Here is a 24,116-nt window from a genome sequence, read left to right on the forward strand (position 1 = left end):
GCTACGTGTGACCAGTGTGAAGCAGCCCTTGGATCACGAGCGAGACAGGGAACGCTGCGCTATGACCTCTCTGGGCGGCTGCAGTGCTTCACAGAGCGCAAGGAGGGGCAAGGGAAGGGCAGAAATTGCTGCATTCAAGGACCAGTCTCTTCCTCATGCAGGTCTGCACAGCCAGCTAGTTGCATGCAGGACTACACCGTGCTCTTTAACCCCATCAGTGAGCATTTCGGTTTCTAACACTGAAAATGCTTGGACAAGTCATGTGTATTTTAGCCACATGGATACGCTTTCTGAATCCTACTCTGTGGTAACAGACTGCAATTCTGACACCGATATAGCATTCATAGCTGTAGAGAGTGTAAAGCATTTATAAATGTAAAAAAAATATGCATAGCGACTTCAAAAAAAGTGTTTAATGAACACTAATAAATATTCTACGTTTCAAATATGTTAGATTTATGTTAATCATAAAATGAATGTCTAAAGCCACTAGAAGAAAGAGACAGCATTGCCAGGTGAATATCATGAATGAAAAAACATTAACCACTGTGAACAAGACCATCATATTTCCCAGTGTCAGCTCCCTGTCTTCCTCTAATTCCCCCCTCCCTTTCCTCTCCCTCCTCAGACACATACGCATACACTATGGGAGGAATGACAGCTGTTCTTCATGGAATGACAGCCCAGGGATATTGCATCCTCCCTTAAAAAAAACAGGCAAGGTACAGAATAAGGTCAGTGAAGGGAGACAAAGGGGTCTCCCGGAGATGGCAAAGGGTAATTTATTGACAGATGAGATAGACGTTACTACAGAAAAATATTAAATGGATTCTTTTCTTCTTTTCCCCCATCTTTGGAAGGAAAAAAAAAAAAAAATAAGTGGGAAGGGTTAGGAAGGACAGATGCCAGAAATAGAGAGAAATTTCCCAGGAGGGGAAGGAGAAATCCTGAAGGAAATTAGGATCGCAGCACAGAAAAAAAGGAAACTGGAAAAAAAAAATAAATAAAAGGACATCTGAAGAGTAAGAAATTCTGTATGGAAACAACAAAAAAGGGCAGCGAAGAAGGAACACCACCACTAACAGCAGCACTGCTTCAAAAGCACTGTGAGAGAAGGAAGTGCTGGTAAAACAGAGCCTGATTAAAAGCCAGTGTTTGAAAAGGGCTGTCGGGAAATTGAAGAGCTGTGCACGCAGCCGACGTCAGCAGTGAGGAAGACTGCAGGAGCGCTAATCAAAGTGAGGCTGAGGGAGCATATGGAGCACGGAGATTTTATTAAGGACAGTTGAGAACCAGGGTTCATATAATGGGAGCAGCCAAGCTCGGGAGATGGGAGGAAGAAAAGGCCAGGTCTTCTGGTGCAATAAACCACCGTAGCACTGTCAACTTTGACAGTATGCGGGTTTCTGCTGCAAGGAAATGACCTGAGTGAAAGGCTTAAACAGTGGATGTTATTAACATAGGCCTAGAGTAATAGGTTTCCCTAAATAATTGTGCAGGAGAGGGTGGGAAAAAATGCTGTGCAGGTGTGCTCTAGGCGGGGTTCTGTGAGTCCCCGCTGCCCTCAGCCAAGATTGCAAGATACTGACAGCAAAATACCGAGGATCTGATTCTTAGAGCCTGTGACGTGAGCAGAGTTCGTGATTTCCACCAGTCAGGGCCAGATTAACACCAGAGGAGCAACCAAGGAAAGGTTTCACAGAGAGGAAAGCAACGGAATAAAATAAATGTGTTGGAGGACAGGCCTAATTTACAATCAAAAGGAGGGTTAGGTTTAAGCCAAACACCCTCTTATTCTGATCTTCTTGCAAGCAATGTTTTTTATGGTATGTAGCCTGAGTGGTAGATTAAGAGAGCAGAGAGCCTTTTTGTGTCCGCTGCAGCAGCCACATCTTTCTCATCCTGTTCCTGCTGCACACCTTTTGGCAAAACACTTCTCTCACAGCAGGTCCTTCTCCTCAGAGCCCTCCTGCACCATGACATTACAAGACAATCTCTCATCAGGCCTAACCTCAGCAGAGACACAAAAAGGCACGCGGTTCTGTGTTGTCAGCCTACTACTTTCCAAACTTAAAGGTTGAAAAGTGGCAGAATTAATGCTAGAGTATAAATAAGAGCTCTGACTGCCACACTTTGGGCTGAGGGCTGACTTTAGGCCCATTTATGGCCCATCTACATTGAGCTTTGGAACTCTAGAGGATCAGCAGACTTTTAAATCTCAGGAGAGAAGGATAAAGCAAAAAGAAAGGCTGGATCTGTGCTATGTTGTACTGTTAAAAGCTCAGGAAATACTAAATGTTAAAGAAGACCTGCACTCAGCAGTTGATTCTAGCCAAATTGCTGCCATGCTCTGACAGCAAGCAATCTGCCATGCAGAACCAGAGCCATTTCACTGTTTGTGAATCATTTCTCAAACAGAAAAACACATGTAAAGGTGCCAGTTTTGCTAGGAATGGATGCCCCATCCAGAGGACAGCCTGCACTTGGATCTGAAAATGCCTGCAACACCACAGCATGACCCGAAGCCAAAAGACGATCCAGGCACCAAATTAACAAGTTAACCCAGTGTACCCCACACCACATCACTGTGATGTGATGTCAGAAATGTGATGTCACGTGCTGCCAGGAGGCTGGAGAATGCAAGCAGAGGGGATGCTACCACTGCTTCTGGCAGCAGCCTGCAGTCACCCTGATTAAATAGTACACATGAGGCTGCAACAAAGCATTTTTTTTCCAACCTGTTCCCAGAGCCCTGAGCTTTACCTGAGGTTCTGACATCAACTCAAGACACAGCATGTGAGCGCCCTTTTTCCACTAGGTATTCAGGCATCTCAGAAGATGGGAGATGGTGCTTTAACTTGCAAGGAGAAGGTGAATCTGTTTCCATGTGCATATGGGATGCTCTTTTCCTGTGCTGTCATCTGTTCTGGTATGAAAGAGGGGCTACTAATGAGTCCCACATCAACAATTTCTCTTCAGATAGATTATTTCAGTATTCTTTTGGCCAGAAAGATGAAGCACAGCTTGGTGGCTAGCAGTCAGGAACACTCACATGGGAGAGGATAAGCGTGCACTAATGAATCCTTAACTCTCTCACGTTGTATATTCTATGGAAAGAGGCCTGGAACATATGTCTCCCCCTCTCCAGTGAACACTTAATCGCTAGTTTAGAGTCATGCTTGTGCTCTCTTGAGGCCAGCAACTGTTTAATTGTGCCACATACAGCTGAGTGATTGCTCAAGGAGAATGACTTTGTTAATGAGTTGAATTTTCAGTTTTTTGAACTTTTCCAAGGTCTTCCTCTATTCTCCTGCGATGTTGGGCTCAGTCACTGGGTGTCAAATATGCTGCCAGACACATCTTTTTCTCCCAGCCTGGGTCTGTTTTGTTCATTTAATTTGAAGCTCTCCTAGGGTGAGAACACCTTGAATTGTGCTGCATGCTCTACATATTACAGTGGTGCTAGTGAAGGCCTTTAGATACTGATGGAGTAACAGTATATAACAACATCCTTAGATGTAAATTTATCATATCAAAAAGTCCAAAAGGATGCTAAGAAATAAAGGGAGGTCATGAAGAGGAAATATTTGGAAATGTTGTGTATAAATATCAGGCCTAAGTAAATAAATAGAAAGACCTTCCCCACAGAAAGAATTCTGTCTGCATCAAGGCTGGTACAGGATGCCCAGGGATGTGATGGGATCACTGTTTGTGGAGGTGTACAAGAACCATGTAGAGGTGGCACTGAGGGACGTGGTTAGTGAGCATGGTGGGGATGGGATGGTGGCTGGATCTTAATGGTGATCTTAGTGGTCTTTTCCACCCTCAATGATTCTAGGACTCTATGAAGTGGTCATCAGGTGCAGCTCTCCTATAGCATCACGATAGCCAGGGGTAGTACAGTTCTTCATGAAAAAGACTTGTGGTTGTAACACTGAATTAAAACACTTGTTTGAAATCCTCATTCTCTGCATGGTGAAGAAAGTATGATAATTATTTTTTTAAAAAAAAGTGAAAAAATGAGCTAGAGGTAAAAAAAAAATTTGCTCTTGTTCCCCCATGCATAAAATGGAAGGTAAATTCCCTAATAGCTTCAGCAACGAACACTGAAAAAATCTCTTTGACATCTTCGCATAGGAATGCCACTCTATTTACAACATTAGTACTATTTCCTTAATTGGACAACATTTTTGGAAACATGGGACTGACTTCTCAGAAATACTTTTGATGGTGTCTGCCTTTTTCTAATGTTTTTTGCAGTGAAATAGCTATGATTTCATTTTTGCAAAATAGAGACTATTTCACTGAAAATTTCTAGCAGAAAAATCACTTCCACTTAGCAATACCATTAAAGCCCCTGAATTGGGCCACATTTTGCTATCAATGCAGTTTCAGGGACACTTGGAAAATATTTTGAACAGCAGGGAGAAAAAGTGATTACCAATACATAGTCTTTCAATGGTGTGAATATTGTGGGTTATTTTCCCTTTGACTGTTTATGGCCTATTTACAGTATAGTCATACCAAATCAGGTCATAACGTGGCTCCTTTTTTATAGTGAGAATAGAATCAAGAATCATATTTTATTTACTGTATCTCTCCCACAGAGCAAAGGAATGTCCAGGTGTCACGCAAGGATGATCTCTTTTCCAAGACATTCATGACTCAAGAAGAGACAAGGAGAAAGGTGACTGGGAAGAATAATAGGCAAGTTAGCCTCCATTTCTATGCAGTTGAAGTAGCTGCATTGCTGTCATCGTAGCAAAAGTGGAGTTATAAAGGGAACTCAGTTGTGGACAGAGGGGAGAGAGTGCAGACAGCATGAGGGGTTATTTTATTGTATGTGGCTGTCATCAGACCAAGCCGTGGACGCATGTATGAGATGAAGACAGTGACATATTATTCCTATCACCCCATCCATACAAGGCAGTGGCACTGTGTTACAAGTTTAGAAGAAACCAGTCGTTTGAACTTGTAAATGGCAGCTTAAAAGGGTAATTGCTCTGTTGTGCTACAGACTGTAAGTAAAAGCCTCACCTGGGTGTCTGCTCATCAGAGAAAATCTAGCATGAGAATTGGCTGGCACTACGCCGCTGCATTTCTGGCACCTTGTGTATCCAGTGTGGGGGAAATCTGTTAGCCAGCACTGAGAAAGCCTGGGCATGGATCACTTCAGGAAGCAGAAGATGCAAAGCTCTGCCAGAGGTCTGCTGTTGGAATTATCCCAGCTGCCTCTCCAGTGAGCCGATAGGAAAAATAATATTACTCCTCGGTGTTAAGGATGCATACAGAAAAAAAAAACAGCTTATAAGCTGATCCATAGGATTTAGCAAAGGAGATACTTTCCAAGAGACAGCCTTGTTTTCTATTGTTTACAGTATGATCTCATAAGTGATTCCTTTTTTGTTGTGAAGAAGAAATAAGCTTGAGTGAGGTTCCACACTGGTTCAGATTAACTTATTTATAATTCTATTATTTATTTTATCTGATTTGATCGGTTGGAGACCCTAACCTATCAGATAAGACCTTTGCTCTACCTGGAATATATGAGCAGCCATCCCTGTTCATACGACAGGGATGAGGTCCTACATGCAGAGGAACACTTGGTTTTGGGTTCCTAAGTCAGGCAGAAATAGAAGAATAACCTGTTTTTAATTCCTGTTTAATGTCTAGTAGCTCCTGGTTACTCTAATACTTCTTTCCAGAAATGAGTAATGAACCGAAGTGCAAGAAAAGGTTTCCTCAGGATGACACAGAATAGAGGGCTACTCTAATACTTCCACAGCTGTAAAAAATACATATTTATTACACACACACATGCATATATAAGGGGAAGCGTTGTTGAACACTAGCTTCAACCAAGAGCTGAATTTCCTAGTGCGCTCCAGGCTGAAATTTCTGAAAAGCCAAAATGCTCACTTGTAAGCTATCTGCACAGCCCAGGTCAGCAGGCACCAATTAGCTTCTCAGCCACTCACTCTTCTTTCCATCTTCCTGATGGATATTTCATCTGAGTTTATGCTCCCCTCCCTTGCCTTCTCTTCACCTCTCCGTCTCTCTTTCCAGTAAGGCTATGATCTGTCACAGGCTCTCAATGGACAAGACCTTTACATCCCATCACAACACTGTCATAGGCAGCTGCATTAGACAGGCCAGGATGAAAAGCAGTTTGGAAGGGAGAGAAGCCGTCATGCTTCAGGGAAGAAACTTGAACTCTAGCCAAGGCAGAGAGATGAAGGAGGACTTTGGGCCAGGCGGGGAGAAAAATTCGACTCAGGGCAGGTTATCCCATAATTGCCCACTTAGGCTTTCTTTAGACCTTCTAAGATGCATCTTGTTCTGGCCAACATCAGAGAGAAAAGGGGTGGATCACTGGTCTGATCTAGCAGGGGAATGAGCTTCTTCATTCTTTCTGCCGGTGTGCTGGGTTTATAACATTTTCTGAAACCACAATGAGATCCCTTTTCCAAGCATGACCCTTGCTCTGCCAGTGATAGCCAAAATTCCTTCCCCTCGCCCCGTCCTTCACACTTCCACAGGCAATACAGAGAGAAGCCAGTACAAAGCCAGGTCAAGATGATAAGAACAAAGCCTCGAAGACTGCTCTTAGATACCAGCTTTACTTCAGCTGAAGGGGGAATTTTCAAAGAGGTGAACTCTTTCTGTCTCTCTCTCAGGCAGGAGTCTCCTGGGAGGAGAAGAAAACAGCTTTCATTTTAGCGAGTCATGATATTTATGGCCCTTTTATGAGTTTTGTTTGAAAATATGAAAGTGGATGGACTCAAATCTGTTTCAAAAGAGAGGAGATGGGAAGGGGAGAGACAGAGCATATGAAGGGCAGGTGGGTCTGAATCATTGCCCACGTTCAAAAGAAAATCAAATACCTTCTTTGTTTTAATATGGACCCCTTCTGTCGGTCATGAGGATAATGTCTGACCTTTCCTTGCAATAGGCCCTTTTATCCCTAATGACTTACAAATTTTATATGTCTACTACCACCAAGAACACTCACTTTGGGATGAATCGAGACAACTATTCAATTATGCAACTGCAGCACCATGCAACAGGCCAGGTCTGATTGCTCCCAAGAAGCAGACTTTCAGATCTCGTCTCCTGCAGAAGTGAAAGCTTTATACTGCATTCCTGAGGGGCGACTGTCAGCTTCTGCTTGCTCACATACCTGAGTTTCATGTGGGCTTTCATCCATCCTATTTTGGTGTCTGTTCAGGAACTGAGGTTGCACCCTCTTGAGGGCCTCCTGCTTTTCATATGTGGAATCTCCTCTGACCCTTTGCCTCCAGGCAGTACTTCTGATCCAATCCACAGAATAAGCAGCACATGCCTTGCAAAATTATTGAGGGAGGGAAGGTTAAGTTGAAGAACTGGATTTTGCATTTAATTTTGGAAGTACTTAGGCCTGTGGTCATGTTATCTGCCCTGTGAGTGAACCTTCACAGGTTATGGCAGTGACTGAGAAATTTCTACGAGCGCAATGTATAAAGCTTCCCATTGTCAGTTTCATAAAGGATACTGTGGTATCATAAAGCTCTCCTCTCCAACAAGGAGAGAGAGAAGATCTACCAGACCAGCAAAAGGCCTTGGGCATTCAATACAGTCATTACATAGATCAGATTGCTAGGATAATCCACGAAGATGTGTGAAGTCATATGATCTTTAATAACAACTGATGCGTGCTACATTTTCCTTTGATACCGTGTCCTGCAATAATCAAATGTAGAGATCAAAACAGCTTAACCTTTGAAGTTAGGTATGTCGCTGGCAGTATGTGACCTGAAGAAATACAGCTGTCTGTTCAGTTGTAAACAGTTATTGCCACAACAGTCGTTTTCTAATGTCACTCAGAAGTCCAAAAAGACTATAGGACTGTGAGCTTTGGGTGACAGATGCTGTTGGTAGTCGGGTGATGCCATAAAAACGATCAGTTCCTTTAAACATTTCTGTCTTCTACCTAACACCTCCTATGTCTTGGTTCAGTTTTATGCCTATGTACATGCCCTTCTGAATGGATTTGTTCTTCCTTCCGTGGCTGCTTGTTCAGAGTCCTTGGTAAGTTTGAATCGGGTTTCAAGATTTATTGATCTGGCCTTGTCCATTTTGTGGTGTGTTCTTTGATTTAATTTAATGACCGTAAAGCATTCAGGCATGTTGGCATGAAGGGTGCACTGGAAAACACTAAGTGATTGATTGATTGATTATGGAGAGACATTGCTCTCTCCACAGTTAACAATGAAGCTAGTTTCCCATTACACTCATCTCTGTCTTCCAGGACACCCATGCCTTAACTAAAAGTTAACCACTCTGCCTAAAATTTCCCAGGTTTGAATCTGCTGTGGGAGCAGTTACATTTTTTGCATATGTATTAGGTTTATCTATTTTAAAGATAACAAATATCCTTGAAACGCAATATATAGGGGAAGGCTCAAAGCACGGACTGTCCCTTCTGCTGCTCTCTAAGGTTATTTTTGCACCACCACATCTGGATGGCTTCACATAGACATTCCAACATTTACTTTAACCTGTTGGTCTTGGGGAGGAATGAAACCATTTTGCCGCCTGCTCTTATGACTCATGAATGATGCGTTCGGTTTGTGTCTGTGTACGTGTGCATGTGTGGGAGTGGGTGCAAGTGCACCCTCTGGTAGGGGAACAGCAGTCGCAGAAAAACACCAAGCTCAGAAGATACTGAACAACTGTAACAGAGGAAGTAACGTGAAATCAGCTCCTGAATAAAATATAATGTACTGAAAAGCAAAAGGCAGTCCAGAAGAAAAGAAAAAAAAGACACAATTCTTCCATATCCAAAAAATGTATGTTCATAGGGTTACCCAAAACGACAGAGCACTCATTTAAACGGATTATACTGGTACCAGCAATGTAAGCAGCCTAATCCCACACCTCAACACAACCTACTTTTAACCTCTATCCACTTTTTACACAAAGAGCAATATAACAAATCTTGTTGGCATTTAACTGATTACGCCCAGACAAAGAAGTGAACACCTTTCTGAGAAGACTGGGGCAATTCACGCACCATTTAGAGCGATGATCCCATTTCTCTGGAGAACTGTTTATTTGTTACACATGGTTCACATTTTTGAAAGTTCCTTCACAACTGAACAGGCAGAAAATTAACACAGTTTGGTTTCTCTGAATGGCAAATGAAATTCCATGGAGTGGGCAGGGAGCTCTCACAGAGATTTTGCTGGAGTGTATGAGCATGCAGTTTCTGTTTCCGAGCCCTAGACTGTATTAATCCCATGCTTTCTGCATCTCTGCTAGATTGTCTATAAATTTAGGAAGGTTATATGGATACTATGTTTTCACGTTATAATGTATATATCCAATATATTTCAGCTAAACCTTTTAAGGAAATGCAGACAATGCAGCATAACCATCCCCAACTAAAACTTTTTGTCTCATAATTCATCTAGCTCTCCACTACAACTAATGTGTAAGCATTTCTCAAGGAGCTGTATAAAAACGAAATTGTGCTAAATGCCTTTTAAAATTACCCAGTCTAAACTAGAGCCACAAGCAATAAAACAAATTGCCCTGAAAATCTTAGAGGGGGGGGGAAATGGGCTATAGCCCTGCCCTGCCAGTACAGCCACGCAGCATGCAGCTCGTACACCAGGAGTAACTATTTCTGGCAATGCTTCCACTTCCTTTTAAACTTGCTTCTTGAATTCCCAACCTAGCACATTTTACCACTGATGTCCCATCAACATCTTCGGCATCCCATCAATGTCACCATTTCTCCCAGTCCTCTTCAAATTTCCCAGAAATCCATAATTTCTGTAAATCCCACCATCCCCCTCCTTCCCACAGAGGCTGTCCCATGGTCTTTCACCAAAACCATTATACAAGTAAACAGATGAATGTTTGGCATCAGCCTCTTTGGCTCCCATAGATAACTTTCTTTTTATCCACTGTAGATCTGCTCCTTAATTTGCCTATTCTCTTCACATCTCTTTTTCAATAATTCCTATCTCCAATCTCTCCAGCTTTCATAGTTTTCTTATTTCACTCAGACCAACATCAGATGTGTTTCTCTGTCCTGCTATCCCTCCTTTACTTCGTTGCTTCCCACATAACCTGGATTTCTACATTTTTTTCAAAGGACATCAAGAAGAGTAGAAGAAATGAGAGGCCAGCTGTGAAAAAAACCCAGGACTTAATGAGACTGAACCACTGAGCACTAAAATGGTAGATGAAGTCCAAGGTTAATAAATGTAAAGCATTGCACATAGGAAAATTTAGCCTATAAAACAATCATCTCAGAGATGACCACTGCCACCCAGCAGCACAATTTTGTGGCTATAATAAATAGTTCAATGAAAATGTCACCTTGGTGCTCAGCAACAGCCAAAAAAGCATGCAAACTGTTATGAGATGACAGGGAAGGAACAGACAGAAAAATAAAGGAGGCCATTGTGCCACAGGATAAATCCCTGCTGCACCTGCACTGTGAATACTGTGTGAGGACTTGGTCGCTCATCTCAAACATGATAAAGTAGACCTGTGAAGGGTTGAGAGAACAGTGGTCAGAGTAATTAAAGACATGGATCAGCTCTGATAGGAGGAATGAGAAACTCATTAGGCTGCAAACAGACAGCTAAGGTGGGACATAATGATAGAAGTGGGTAAAATCTTGTGGGTCATGTGGATTCTAATCAGGAATCTGTATCTTGGCATTGAAGTAGGCTGGTAAGGAGCAGGTTCAGAACAGAAACAGCGCGATGGTTTAGCATTCAGTGCATAGCAAGTGTAGAACTTCTTGCCAGAAGAGATCATAGAGGCTAACAGGTACAAGGCTATAATGTCTATAACTCAGAAATGATTAGGCACCTCCATGGAAGGAAAATCTGTCAAGGGCTATTAAATAAAAAAATATCACATTTGGCTCAGGAAGTCCTTGAGTTGCAAATGACTGGAAGCTGGGAGACCATCCTGGGGAAAAATCACTTATGTCACTGCTTTTATATTCTTCCCTAGGTATTCACTGTTGTTCTCCATCAGAGACAGGATATTGAGCCAGATGGACTTTTGGTTTGACCTCATATAGCCTTTCTGGTGTTCTTATGTTTATATTCTTAACTGACTGTATGGATGCTCTTTGCACTTTCACCTTCCACTAAATAATGCCAAAAAAAAAAAACCCTCACCTTCCTGCCTGCAGCAGCAAAGTGAGGCTGAGAAAAACATCAGCCCCAGTGCATATTTGCTGAAAAATCCTTCCCAGATAAATTTGGATACTTTCCTACTCTTTTAGCCTAATGTCAGACTAAGTGTCATTGCTGAAAAAACATTCTCTCTGTGGCTCTGATCACCCGAAACAATTGGTGCAAACCTCTCCTCTTTCACTGACTCTGTATCGCCTTCTGAAATCTAATCTTAAAACCTGACTTTCTAGCCTCCCTTCAACCCCTTCATTTCTGTCTCTCCTGGTTATTGGTCTTATGACTGAATGCTTTAATATTTTCACCATGCAAGGCCTTTATGTCACTGTTTCATGTAATTTATACTTGTGAGCTGGAGTCTTTCCCAACTCACTTTCAAGCACAGGCCATGTACTGAATGGAGTCCAAAATTATCCCCACCCCCTTATTGCTTTGGGGGTTTGGCTTTATTAGCAAGGATATAAGCAATAAGAAAATAAAGTTCAGCTGTTTCTAAGGCTTCTCCCTCATGACTGCTCAGCCAGTATCCTAGACGGCTTCTCCCCAGCAAGCCATTTTTATCTCTCTTTTAGACAAGGGAACTAATAAGCCACCTACCTCAGTGAGTCAGCAGAACCCACTTAACCCTTTCCCAGAAGGGTCAGAACTCGCTATCAGGCTGGTTTGGTTCAGGCTGGTTACAGAACCATATTCTGCCCCTCAGTCTTGAATAATTTATTTGTGCGGCAGACCTGGATTGCTGTTTAAATCAAAATGCTACCCAAACAAAGGCTGTGCTGTGCAGTGCAAAATGAAACCAATTACTACATCGTAGGATGCTCATCTTTTACAGTGTGAGATGCCCCCTACAGTACCTGCAGAGGACAGGCGTTTCTGTCGAGAGCAGCAGCAGCCTTAGGAAGCAGGAGAGATTTTCAGAGGGAACAGCCTTTGTAAAAGAGCAGATTCAGAAGGTGTTGTGCACTTTCACTTTGATCCATCAAAACTGAAGTAACCACTTAACTGTTGTAAGGAGACAGAGGACGGATCTGGTGCTCACGCTTGAGATCTTTTTAAAATTGAAATTAAAGTAAGCTCCAATTAAGCATAAGCATCACATTGTTTCGCACAGAGCAACTTTAGCAGAGGTGAAGAATAGCAGAAAACACCTATTTTAGCACACTGCAGAAATTCAATGTAAAATCTCCGAATGTGGATCAAAGCCTGAAATGTCACCACTTTAAAGAAAAACCTCAGAGAACTATGCAGAAGTAAGGGATGCATTGTATTGTATTGTGTATTATATTGCAGTAGCAGTGCACTATAAGCCTTGCAGCACCTCTGAGTGCCTGGAACATTAACAAGACAATGTTCCTTGTGTACTTCAAAAATGAAATCTGTGCTTACTCATAAAAAAAAAAAAAAGACACAAGTAAAATATGCTTTTCCTATTTTTCTAGCCCTGGTATTGTTCAATCACCTGATTTTGAGACTCCACTCACCTGACAATAAGCAGCTATCATTTGCCCTGGTCCTGGCTGTCAGAAAGAGTAATCTTTATCTTCAGAGAAGCAGGGATAATGTCTAATCAGTGAGTTAGAGTCGAGGTAAATGATGCTAAGTTTAGGAAAATTGGCACCTGCATTTTGTTATTAGTAACCATTATTTAGATAGCATTGCTGATGTGCGTAGCGTCATACAGAGAAGGACAAAAACTAGACTCTGTGGAGCTTACAACCTATATTACACAATTAAAATAGAGAGAGGTGTTAGCATAACAGTATAGTGAGCCCTAAGCATCACAGTGAGAGAGAGAAGACAGGAAAGACAACTTTCTGTGAGAGAGTGATGCTGTGCTGTTGCATCATCCCTTCACTGATGTTTAACATTCAGTTCTGCCAGAGGGCCCAGAAAGGGAACAGATAACTCCAGAGAAGAAACCCAGAACAACTGGCTGAGGTGTTTGTAAGAGAGAGGTGGGGGATGTTGCCTGGTAACAAAAAGTTGCAACACACCAACTAAACCCACCACCTCCTAAATCAAGCTTCAGAGCACCACACTCAACAGACGTACATTTTGTCCTTAGAGAAGTCTCTGCACAGTCTTCTACCAACACTTTAGTTATATGCTGTTTTATTATGAGGTCAGTTTGTGTATCACTCTTTTCCAATACTGTAATTGTCTTGAAAATCAAGACATGACAACCTGATTGTAGACGTGAGAGCACAGACTCAGCTGAGCTGCATACAAACAACAAATTGAAGCCAGTGCTCCAGAAACCCAGCATACACTAACACTAATCTTCACCCTAACTCTAAATCTTGAAGTAGATTTTAGACTGATGGCAGTATTACTGCATTTTCCCAAAGTTGACCTGAAGTTAATTGCAGGAACCAACCATGAAGCAAAGGTAATTTCATCTAAAAGACAAATATTGTACCACGTGAATACATTCATTACTGCCTTACACTTCTAAAAAGAGGGAGGCATTTTCTTTTTTCTAGCATTTGACTTTACTTCATCTACTCAGTGAAAGAAAACAGTGCCTGTATTCTCCCGAACAGTCTTATTTCTGTAGGCATTTATAAGACTGGAAAAGAAAATGGAGCCTTTCTAGCAATATCTTCTCAAGTAAAATTGATTAAGACAGGAACTCTTCAAGTTCCTAGAAAAGCTGTTGGCTTCTGCCTTTTATGATCAAAAAAGTCCTAGAAAAATGTATGTTCGGTCTTTAACAAAACTAGGAAATTGAAATAATCAAAATGAGATGTGATTGTCTTTTGAATGGAGGTGCTACCATTACTTTGCTCCTGAAACATCACCTGGCTTCTAACATTGTGTTCCTACCTACATTGATCATTTAATACTAGCATCTTCTTTCTGAAAAACCACAAACACTTCCAAAACTTGACCTCTTCCCTTTATCGCTTTTGATTAAGAAAAGAACTATCTGCAGGAAATGCCCTGCAAACCACAAAGGATTATCAGAAATATAATGATGAGTGATTCTGGGACTCTTACACTGCTTGTGTTCCTCTAATCTGATCCTTGGTCACTCTTCCTTTCTCCGACGGAGCTTTGCTGTAGTTTCTTCTAGTCGGCTTCTCCATGCAGCAATAATAGCATCATCATCCAATTCTTCTTCCTCCTCTTTACGCACACTTCGCTTGTACTGAGAGAACTGTCTAGATGCAAATCTCTCTTCACTTTGTTCCACTTTTGCCTCTTTCTTTCCATTCTCTTCAGACTTTGAAAAGCTCTGGGTGAACTTTCTCTTAGCTCCAAATTCTGACGTGTCTGACATGGCCTCCTCTTCACACGCCTCCACATGATGAGATCTGACTCGACTCTGTGTAGATGATTCAGGGGATTCGGAGTCAAAGGATGGTTCTGGTGTTTGGCTGAAAACATGCAGTTCTGGGCTTTTTTCACCAGAACTTGCTGTCTCACTGACCCTCGACCTTGTGAACTTATACATCTTTTTGTCCTCTTTTGCCGAAGCAGAGGAAAATCTTGACATGGTTCTCAGTGAATCTCCTTTTGACTCATAGGAAGAACTGTCAAGCTCTTCTCTCTGGGATCTGGAGAATCTGTAACTGGATGTTTCAGAATCCATCTCTCTTACTTTGGATGACCTGCTGTATTTCTCTCTGAAATTCTCACTTTGATCATGATATGATGACTGTTTTTCTGTTTTCAGGCTACTGAGCCACTTGGTAACATCAGTCTCTACTTCTGACTTCAGTGCACCCGTGTTTGCAGATAGACTGGATAGAGTAAAGACTGTATCGTTTCTGTCTAGATCTGCTTGCAATGGGTGCCTGTAGTTGTTCGTTATACTCTCCACATCACCTTCTATTTCACTTTGCTCACCTTTGGTCACCTTTTTTTTAAATAGAGTGCTGCGTTTATTGTCACTTATCACCTTCTCAATTTGATAATCTGACATTTTCTCTCTCATTTCCATTTGCATCTCCTTCTCCTTCCTGCTGAGTTTCTTTAGGTCAACATCATCGGCAAAGAGGCTATACAGTGGTTTGCTTGTTTGCATAGTCTTCATGTTCGAACTAGTCCCTTCTGCCCTCCCACTTACAGAGGTATTGCAAGACAGGACAGACTGAGACTCAGCCCTGTGCACGTCCTGCTGACCGAGATGAGAGGCAGAAAAAGATGAGCCGCACTGAGAACTGAGAAGGGAAATCTTATCATCATCTACACGCCTGCCAAGGTCTCCTGACATTACACTGGAGGCCATTGCAGACGATGGACGGGACAGCATCATGATCTCATTTTGCTTTTGAGCAATGGTTTCATTGACCACGTTAGCAATCCAGTTCTGAATGCTTGCCATAGATATCGTGTCACCTGGGCCAACTGGGAGATTGGGGAGGGGAATATTTGGCTGTGTTGCCCCGGTGCTGCTCCTGGCCTGTGATAAAGACGAATGATTTGTCTTCATGCTCAGTGTAGAAGCTGCATCCTCAGCACCATTCGCAGAGGGCGCTGAGGCCCAGAAAGCAGACAGCGGGATGCTCCCACTCATCGTGCTGTCTGTCTCCCAGCTGCACATGGACTGGCTTTCTTCTAAAATTTTCTTTGAACGTTCAAGGAGTTCTACACGTCTCTGCTTCTTTTTAGCTGAAGCAGAATCTTCACTTTTGGCAAACTCTACAAATTCCTCCTTGCTTTCACAGCCCACCTTCTTCTGCCGCTTCATTTTCCAAGCCTGGTAAGCACTCAGGTTAACATCTGACAAATTCTTCCCTTCAGTCCCCTCCTCACCAGTCTGGCTGCCATCTTCTGCTGGAGATGGTGCAGAAGACGATGATGATTCTAAATCCTTCTTGTGAAAGCCAAACTGGATCCTCTTGATCTTCCACCTTTCTAGAGGAGTCAACTTGTCTTTGTTCTTTTGGCAGAAATTATAGAAGGAGCTACATTCTGACAACACGCTTTCCTCATCCACATCCCTCTCCTTTCTTCCTGTTTCTGGGGATTGTCTCTCCCCACCATTCTTATTCTTAGAACGATACCTCTGGACAGCTTCCTTCTCAATCTCCATCAGCCTCTGGTTCCACATGTCCCAAGTGCTCTCTGAAGACATGGAGTCTGAGCGGCTCCTCCTCATCCTGCTAAAGCTGCTTGCTTCCAACTGTCGCTTTAGGGTTCGGATCTCAAAACTGCTCACACTCTCATCATCACTAAATTCACCTGATTGGTAAGGTCTTCCTCCCATGTAAGAATTTCCATCCTCCTCTCTGGGTGGACCCTCCATTTGGTATTTCTCATTTCTGCACTGCCAGTCATGGATCCTCCGATCCACATCCTCCTCATATCGCTCCCCTTCCTGAGCCAGAAGCCTTGGCGACACTCTTTTTCCATGCTCAGTTGCTGATTCCTTTGCAGGTAGGCCTTGTTTCTTCCTCCATTCCTCATACAACTGTTCCTCTTCCTCCTCACTGATGAGGGTGGAGCGTTTGGAAACCCAGCTAGTTTTTCCCACTGATGAAGAGCTCATAAAACTACTTAGCATGCTGATGTTGTCTTCTTCTTCTACTGTGATGGAGTGTGCTTTGGGTCCTATGACACTTTCAGAGTCCTTAGCTCCAGACAGCCGGGAAGATGTCCCAGGGTGGGTGACAGGACTTTGACTAGGAGTGACATCTTCATCTCCAGTATGCTCCAGCTCTCGTTCCTCCAGTAATTGCTCGTTAAGCTCCCTTAGCTGTTTGAGGAAGCCATCATTGGGGTAAATGGCACGCTTCTTTCTCAGAGTCATCAGAGCCTCCAGAATGGTCATATGGTGATAGATCATCAGGTAAGCAGCCACCAGCACAGCTGAGCGACTGATTCCCATTTCACTGCTGACAAGGATTTTTCCTACAGACATTGAACACAGAAGTAATTAGCTATTTCTAAAACAGAGAGAAGTTGCTGTGCACAAATACATTCTCTGAATACTGTTAAAAAACAGTAAAACTCTAGATACTTGTGAACAAAAACCACCTCAGTTTCAAAAGCTGTGGTCATGCACATTTTAAAACAAGCTAAACAACATTCATATTTTCACCTATACAATTCACTTCCCCAAATAATCAAAAAGCTTATAGTAGGTATTAGAAAGAATAGTGATGCAGTATTCTTGACTCCCAGGCTGACATAGGGTAAGACATGTAAGCTTTCCAGGCTTTAGTTTTCCCATGTGTAAAAAGGGAGCTGTCAGCGGTAGCCTCCAGGAAAGTATTGAGGGGATACACAAATAACATCATTTAGGAATATCATAGGACTTTTAAATATACTTTTATATTAATTTAATCTTTTTTTTTTTTTTCCCCAGAGCACATATCTGCTGTTTTGCAGGGCACACAAAATCTGTTATGGGTAGACTGGCTAGAGGCCAGAGCCAGAGTAAATCTCAGAATAGAAGGACCAAGCACCTAGAGGAAGAGAGCTGATTTTCACTCCAGTAAGCTGATGCAGGTACTTACTCCAAAGTTTGGGACCCACTGTTCTTTAAACAGTGAGAGCCAGAATGATCTGCTGTATTTCACAGTGTTTACACAGTAACCATATCTTGCAAAAAAACCTAAGCTTTGGCACAAGAAGATTGTTTTTTAAATATAGTTTTATAGCAAATTAAAGTTAAATTGTGAATACAAAGAGAATAAATGAGGCCTTCCTAGCCTGAAAACAACTAGCATTATTGTTCCCTGATGTGTGATAAACTCCAATTTATCAACCTGCACTTTGCACTGAAGCTTAATGAAGCCAGTTTAAACACCTCCTGCCTGACTGTTGATGTGTTACCATAGGTATTTTCTTAATGCACCTATTCCTACACTTTCCAAATAAATGTATTTTACATCTTTCTTAGTACCTAGTTGTCTTCCAAGTGTTTCAACAGCCAGTAAAACCTATCTAACAGCTCATCCAAAGTGGGAGATCTCATTCCTCTTCTTTCTTTCTTCTGTCTGCTTCTTCCCCTGTGTAGTCTTTGGTACCACTTGGTCATCTAGTTCAGCTTACTAGCCTAGTAAAAAATCATCTCTTCCTTGGCGGACAGTTGGATTTGCTGTCTTAGTGAGCTGAAGTCAACAGTGACACAAAGTGAGCATCAGTCATATGCAAAGGGAATAAATGGGAGTTATGAGTAAGAACATGGAGGAGCAGAGTGTCCCTCCTCTTGTTCATAGTGGTGAGCTATTGAAAATGGCTTTCTGTTTTGTATGAGGCACCGCAGAAATGGGCAGTAAGTGTTCACCATACTTGGATACACACAACAATGAATCTACCCTCTACCCACTTAAAAATGTAGCATCCACTGTTTATCAGAGTAGCACTTCCATTCATTAATTCCCAAGCACTCTAAAGTAGTACAGTCTTTTTGCCTTACCCCTGTAAGTCAGCAGTGCTTCATCCATGAACTCTGCAGCTGGATGGAAGTGTTTGGAGATATCCATATCTGGAAAATCATCCACTTCAATGCCCATGTATTGGATATTCAGACCATTGTAGAAATCTGGTCCTGTGTATACCCCTGTACCATGAGCTGCATTCAAGACATGTGTAATGCCCAGCCTCTTCAAACGACTTTTGTTCACTGCAACACTCCTTCAGAAAAGAAAAGAAGGTGTTAGATATCAGTGTTCCTATTTCAGGTAGTAAAGAAGCTGTGTGCTGCAAGAGCTACCCAATTCCCAATTCCCTTACTTCTCAGCACACAGAGATCTTTGTACTATGTGATCTATGCAAGCATAAATATGTGAACACATATTGAGATGGCACAAAGTTGCTCAGAAGGAGTAGTGAGGCAGTGGCACCAGCTACCCAAGGAATAGGGTGGAGTCACTGTCCCTGGAGGTATTCAAGACCATATAGATGTGGCACAGAGGGACATGGTTAGTGGACATACAGTGGGGATGGCGTAGTGGTTAGACTGGATGATCTTAGTGGTCTCTTCTAACCTTAATGATTGTATGGATCTATGATTTACATTCTAAAAAACACTGTGTCTTTTTAGGGATGAAAGGTATTAGATGCATGTAATATATGTTGTGCCTTCAGTGGTTCCATCTCACCCTTCACTGGGAATCTCATGCAACTTGATACAAAGGCTGACACTCACTTTTCTGCTATGAAGACATTAGGCCAGACTTCATCCACAGCATCTCTGGGAGTCTCCAGCCTGTCCTTTACAAGTGCCCTCTGCAAGTCCATGACACACGGAGTGTTAAACAAGCTGGTGTCATCAATCTTTTCCTTAACTCGGTTGTACAGGTCTTCCACCATCAACTGCTGTGCAGACTCTAACATCTTGGGACACACTGCATCTACCTTGATGTGCTTCGTCTTCAGTTCTGGAACAAACTGACAATTAACTAAAATCATGTAAAAAAAATCAAATACACAATATGTCATTCTTTGCTCCTAAAATAATGCTTGTGGATTTTTTTTCCCTGTGACCTCACACTGTCCTGTCTGCAAAGCATGCACATACATGCTTACCTAGTAGCCTGAAGGATTTTATAATGGGAAGAGAATAGTCCTCTTAGTCCAGAGATACAACGGATTGGGAGTTAAGGTGCATGCTCATTCCAGCCCCAAAAGAATTGGAAGAAGACACTACTGGAGCAAGCAACTAGCAACCAAACCATTTCCATCACTGTAGTACATGCTTCTGACACAGATTCAGTCCACAACTTCAAAGGAAGTCACCCAACCTTTCTGTATATTGTTATTTGCTGCCCAGAGATGTGGTGGAGTAACCTTCCCTGGATGTGTTCAAGAGCCCTGGACATGTGGCACCAAGGAACATGGATAGAGGGCATGGTGGTGGTGAGTAGATGGTTGGACGACATGATCCTAGAGTTCTTTTAAACTTTAATGATTCTATAACTCTATGATTTCTTCATGGTTTTCACCTCTGCCCCAGATGTGGTTTGTGCATAAAGGCTTTTTTGTCATTTTGAGGTTTCTGAATGTAAAAGGCAAAACAATTGCAACTCAGGTCTCTACTATGAACGTACTTCTTTTAACATTTCCTCCTCTTACCTTCACTGATTATTTGTTTGGCAGCCACCCCAGATGACAGATGGATAGGCTCCATGAATATGCTCTCGGTATCAGTGTCCGAAATCATCGAGTACCTGCCAACCAACCACACTTCCTATTAGGCAAATGCTCTCTGCTGGGATCCCACCTCCATGACCCATGATCCCATTAACCTTATACCCATTCTAGAAGACAACAAGAGGGAACTGGAGCAAAAAGGATCTACTGATCATAGAATGGGAGCCCAGCTCTTCTTCAGCCTGCACACTGCTCTCCAGAAGAGAGCTAAAGGCTTCAAATATGCCTTTCAATCTGTATAAAAAAGGTCCAGAGGGAGAGAAGCTCCAGTGAGCTGGGAGTACAGAAGAATAGGCCAGTGAGGAAGGTTTTGGGCAGAGAGATGTCTGGTTTGAGACAGGAAGAGGGATGGATCAAATAAAACAGTCTCACAAATAGCTCTCACCTCAACAGACAGACATGAATGTTGTCCTATTAAACAATTTAAAACTAATTATGATACAAAAATGCCATTTGTTTTCTGTTATCCAATTGTCTGTATGCATCCTTCGGGTTATGACAAGCAATACAAGCATTAAGGTTGAAACTGTCACTAGCGGTGTTCCTCAGGGGGTCAGTATAGGAGTCCATTCTGTTTAATATTCTTTGATGACCTGGATGAGCAGATTGAGCATCCTCAGTAAATTTGCAGATGACAACAAGTTTGGAGGAAGCATCAATCTGCCTGAGGGTAGGAAGGCGCTACAGAGGGATCTGGACAAGCTGGATCACTGGGCTGAGGCCAATGGGATGAAGTTCAACAAGACCAAGCGCCAGCTCCTGTACTTTGGCCACAGCAACCCCAGGCAACACTACAGGCTTGTGGCAGACTGGCTGGAAGACTGTGTGGAAGAAATGAACCTAGGGATGTTGGTCCACGCTCAGCTGAACGTGATCCAGCGGTGTGCCCTAGTGGCCAAGAAGGCCAATGGCATCCTGGCTTGTATCAGAAACAGTGTAGCCAGCAGGAGCAAGGAGGCAATCACCCCCCTGTGCTCAGCACCGGTGAGGCCTCACCTCGAGTACTGTGTTCAGTTGTGGCGCCCTCACCACAAGACATCAAGACCCTGGAGCCTCAGAGAAGAGCAGTAAAGCTGACGACGGTTCTGGAGCACAAGTCTTATGGGGAGTGGCTGAGGGAATTGGGATCCCTGTTCAGTCTGGAGGAGGCTCAGGGGAGACATTATTGCTCTCTATAACTGCCTGAAAGGAGGTTTGTGGTGAGGTGGGGATCAGCCTCTTCTCCCAGGTAACAGCAATAGGACAAGAGGGAATGGTCTCAAGTTGTGGCAGGGGGGGTTCAGGTTGGGTATTAGGAAACACTTCTCTGAAAAACTGGTGAGGCATCGGAAGAAAAGGGGGTGGGGGAGAGAAAGGAGGGGAAGAGAAAGGAGGGGAGGAGGGAAAAGGGAAGGGGAGGGGGGGGGGTTACTTTGAATGATGGTCAACAGAAGAAGAGTGATTTATGAAGATCAACATCTAGTTTTACTTTATATGAGCTCAGTGAATTTCCTAAACAGTTCTTGAATGCATGTAATTAAACGAAATAAGCATTCTGCCTACATTTTTCTGCAGTGCCCCACAGCTGAGGATCCTAATGTGAAATGTTTCATAGCCTTCTGATTGAAGAGGTTGATGGAGCAGATTTTTTTCAAACAGACCCCTCCTCCCTGCCTTCAGCTAACGCATCTCAAAGTGTATAGAAAGTCCTGCAGAGCATTTTGCTTGGGAAAGGACTAAAAGGGGTTACTTAGATATGGTACTAAGGAACACGGTTTAGTGGGCAATATTGGTGGTAGGTGAATGGTTGGATAGATTACCTTGGAGGTTTTTTCCAACCTTAGTGATTTCATGATTCTGTGACTTTTTTCCATGTTTTAGGAGTAAATCATGCTTTTTTTACATGCACTAACTCACTGCTTGCTCAATGACAGCTTCCTGTTTGGTACCCAAAGCCTGCAGCTAAAGATAGCTCTCAACCAAACCCAAATCTAAAGATCCAAAGTCTTTCTTGGGGGAAAAAAAAAAAAAAAGGACCAGTATGGACATAAAACATCCACAGATCCTTGTAGTGCGCAGAAAAATGGACTGTGTGCTTTTAAAGAGAAGAAAGGAAAGGCAGATCACACTCACCGACTGGGCGAAGGGCTGCGCAGGTAGTGGGCCTGCACTGATTTCACGTCTGGGCCATCCTTCTCTTCATCAGGCACCACTTGCTCGCTGTCTGAATCCCCGCCGCTGGCCATGGCAGCTAAGGGAGGCTCCACTGGAAGGGAGGAACCTGCAACACAGCACCGTTACATGCAGCACCAGGCTGGTGGTGAACCCTGCCACAGGGTGGGCAGAAGGGTTTGCGTATCTTCCCAAGCAAGGCGGTGGTGCAAGGAGCTGCGTTGGCTTCTCTGCCAAGGCACCTGATGATCCTGTGTCCTCGTGCCGCTCGCTGGCTGGTGCCCAGCACGCACCAGGGCCTTCCTTGCCCATGAGTAAGCATGCAGGAAGCCAGGAGGAAGGCTGGCGGGGCAGAAACTCTATCTCCCCCCTGTGCATGGTCTCTGTATGGAGCTGTATGCCGCCAGGCTGGGACGGGAGAGCGTCAGGGAAAGAAACATGAGACCTCACCTCCCCAGCATGAAACGTTCCTCCAGTTCCAAGCCACAGCCATGGTTTCAGCCAGCCTTAACTCTCAGGTTTTGTCCTTGTAGCCCTTTGCTGGGAGGCAGCCGTGCTCACCCAGGACGGCCATTGCTTGGCCTGGAGCTTGAAAACACATCTGCTGCCACCTCCCTGGGTGGAAGCAGCAAGCTGACAGGGCAGCAGGGAGGCAGAGAGCAAGGAAATGGCACTTACCGCCTGTGCCTTGATGAAGGGCTATGTCCCCGTCGGGGCACAGCGAAGGAGCCCTGAGAGCGGGGCAGGAAACCTGGCAGGGAGCTGTGTAAGGGAGAGAAACCCACTGCCCCCCTCTCTCCCCGTGCCTTCTTCATCGAGGGGCAGGACAACTGTCGGCACCGAGCCTTTATCAGCCCTCTAAATATAGCCTGTTCCTGTGCTGGCTGCTGGGCTGCACGGGGAGGAATTCAGTGCCTCACAGGCGGCAGCTGGTCAGCTGCTTTAACTCCTTCCCTGCTGCAAGACCTATCCCCCTGTGCTTTTTCTCCTTGCAGGAGGCACCCACAGAAAAGACCTGAGCCGCCGAGGCTGGGCCTCACCTGCTGGGAGCCTCCAGGTGCCTGGGATCTAGCAAGGCATAACCTGAAATGCTAACCCTGATGTCCTTGGGACACACAGTGAGGGGTGAGCCATCCTGAGCTTACTAGAAGTGAGTGGCATTTCACTTCTGGATAAGCTAGCACTGAAGTGTACTGCATCTTCCTCTGATACCACTTCAAAGAGGAAACCTCCATTCTGGACTTGCTGGCTCCCAGCAAAGCTTGCCAGACCAGCTGGTGGGGGAGAACACTGTGGAAGCTGGAACCTCTGTTTACAGTACGGATGGCTCCAGTTCTGAGTCATGCAGTGATATCCCACTGTTGACTCCTTTTGCAAACATAAAGTGAACAAGAAAGGACATGTAAAAGGGCACTGACCCTTCTTATGGCATAGCTCTGTGCTGCCGTGGTGTGTTGGGCAGGGGTGCATCTGCCCTGTGCTTCATACCCGAGGGCTGCATCCCCACCATGGGATGGGGCCACATCTGCAGGGATGCTGCATGAACAAGGAAGAACCACGAAGCAGGCACTCAGTTTTCTTTTGTGTACTCATAGCCTACTCTTGTCTTCATCCATTTACTGGGCCAGACAAGCAGGAACAAGAAAAAGTGATATA

The 24,116-nt window shown here is 43.6% G+C and overlaps 1 protein-coding gene across 3 annotated transcripts; it reads right to left on the reverse strand.

The window, feature by feature from the left end:
- Window positions 1-401: 401 nt before the first annotated feature.
- On the reverse strand, window positions 402-23,286 carry STYXL2 (serine/threonine/tyrosine interacting like 2). 3 transcript variants are annotated; one of them, XM_048930077.1, is made up of 6 exons: window positions 23,139-23,286; window positions 22,422-22,569; window positions 20,232-20,326; window positions 19,306-19,537; window positions 18,574-18,791; window positions 402-17,060 (listed from the first exon to the last, which is right to left on the reverse strand). In XM_048930077.1, the coding sequence occupies exons 2-6, from the start codon at window positions 22,532-22,534 to the stop codon at window positions 14,233-14,235; spliced, it is 3,486 nt and encodes a 1,161-aa protein (XP_048786034.1). In that variant the 5' UTR covers window positions 22,535-22,569; window positions 23,139-23,286; the 3' UTR covers window positions 402-14,232. The 3 variants fall into 3 exon arrangements, with proteins under 3 accessions (XP_048786034.1, XP_048786027.1, XP_048786042.1); XM_048930070.1 differs by having other exon boundaries at window positions 19,306-19,558; XM_048930085.1 differs by lacking the exons at window positions 22,422-22,569; window positions 23,139-23,286 and having other exon boundaries at window positions 19,306-19,547; window positions 20,232-20,304.
- Window positions 23,287-24,116: the final 830 nt, after the last annotated feature.

Source organism: Lagopus muta, chromosome 1 (assembly GCF_023343835.1).
Source record: "Lagopus muta isolate bLagMut1 chromosome 1, bLagMut1 primary, whole genome shotgun sequence".
Classification (NCBI taxonomy): Eukaryota; Metazoa; Chordata; class Aves; order Galliformes; family Phasianidae; genus Lagopus; species Lagopus muta.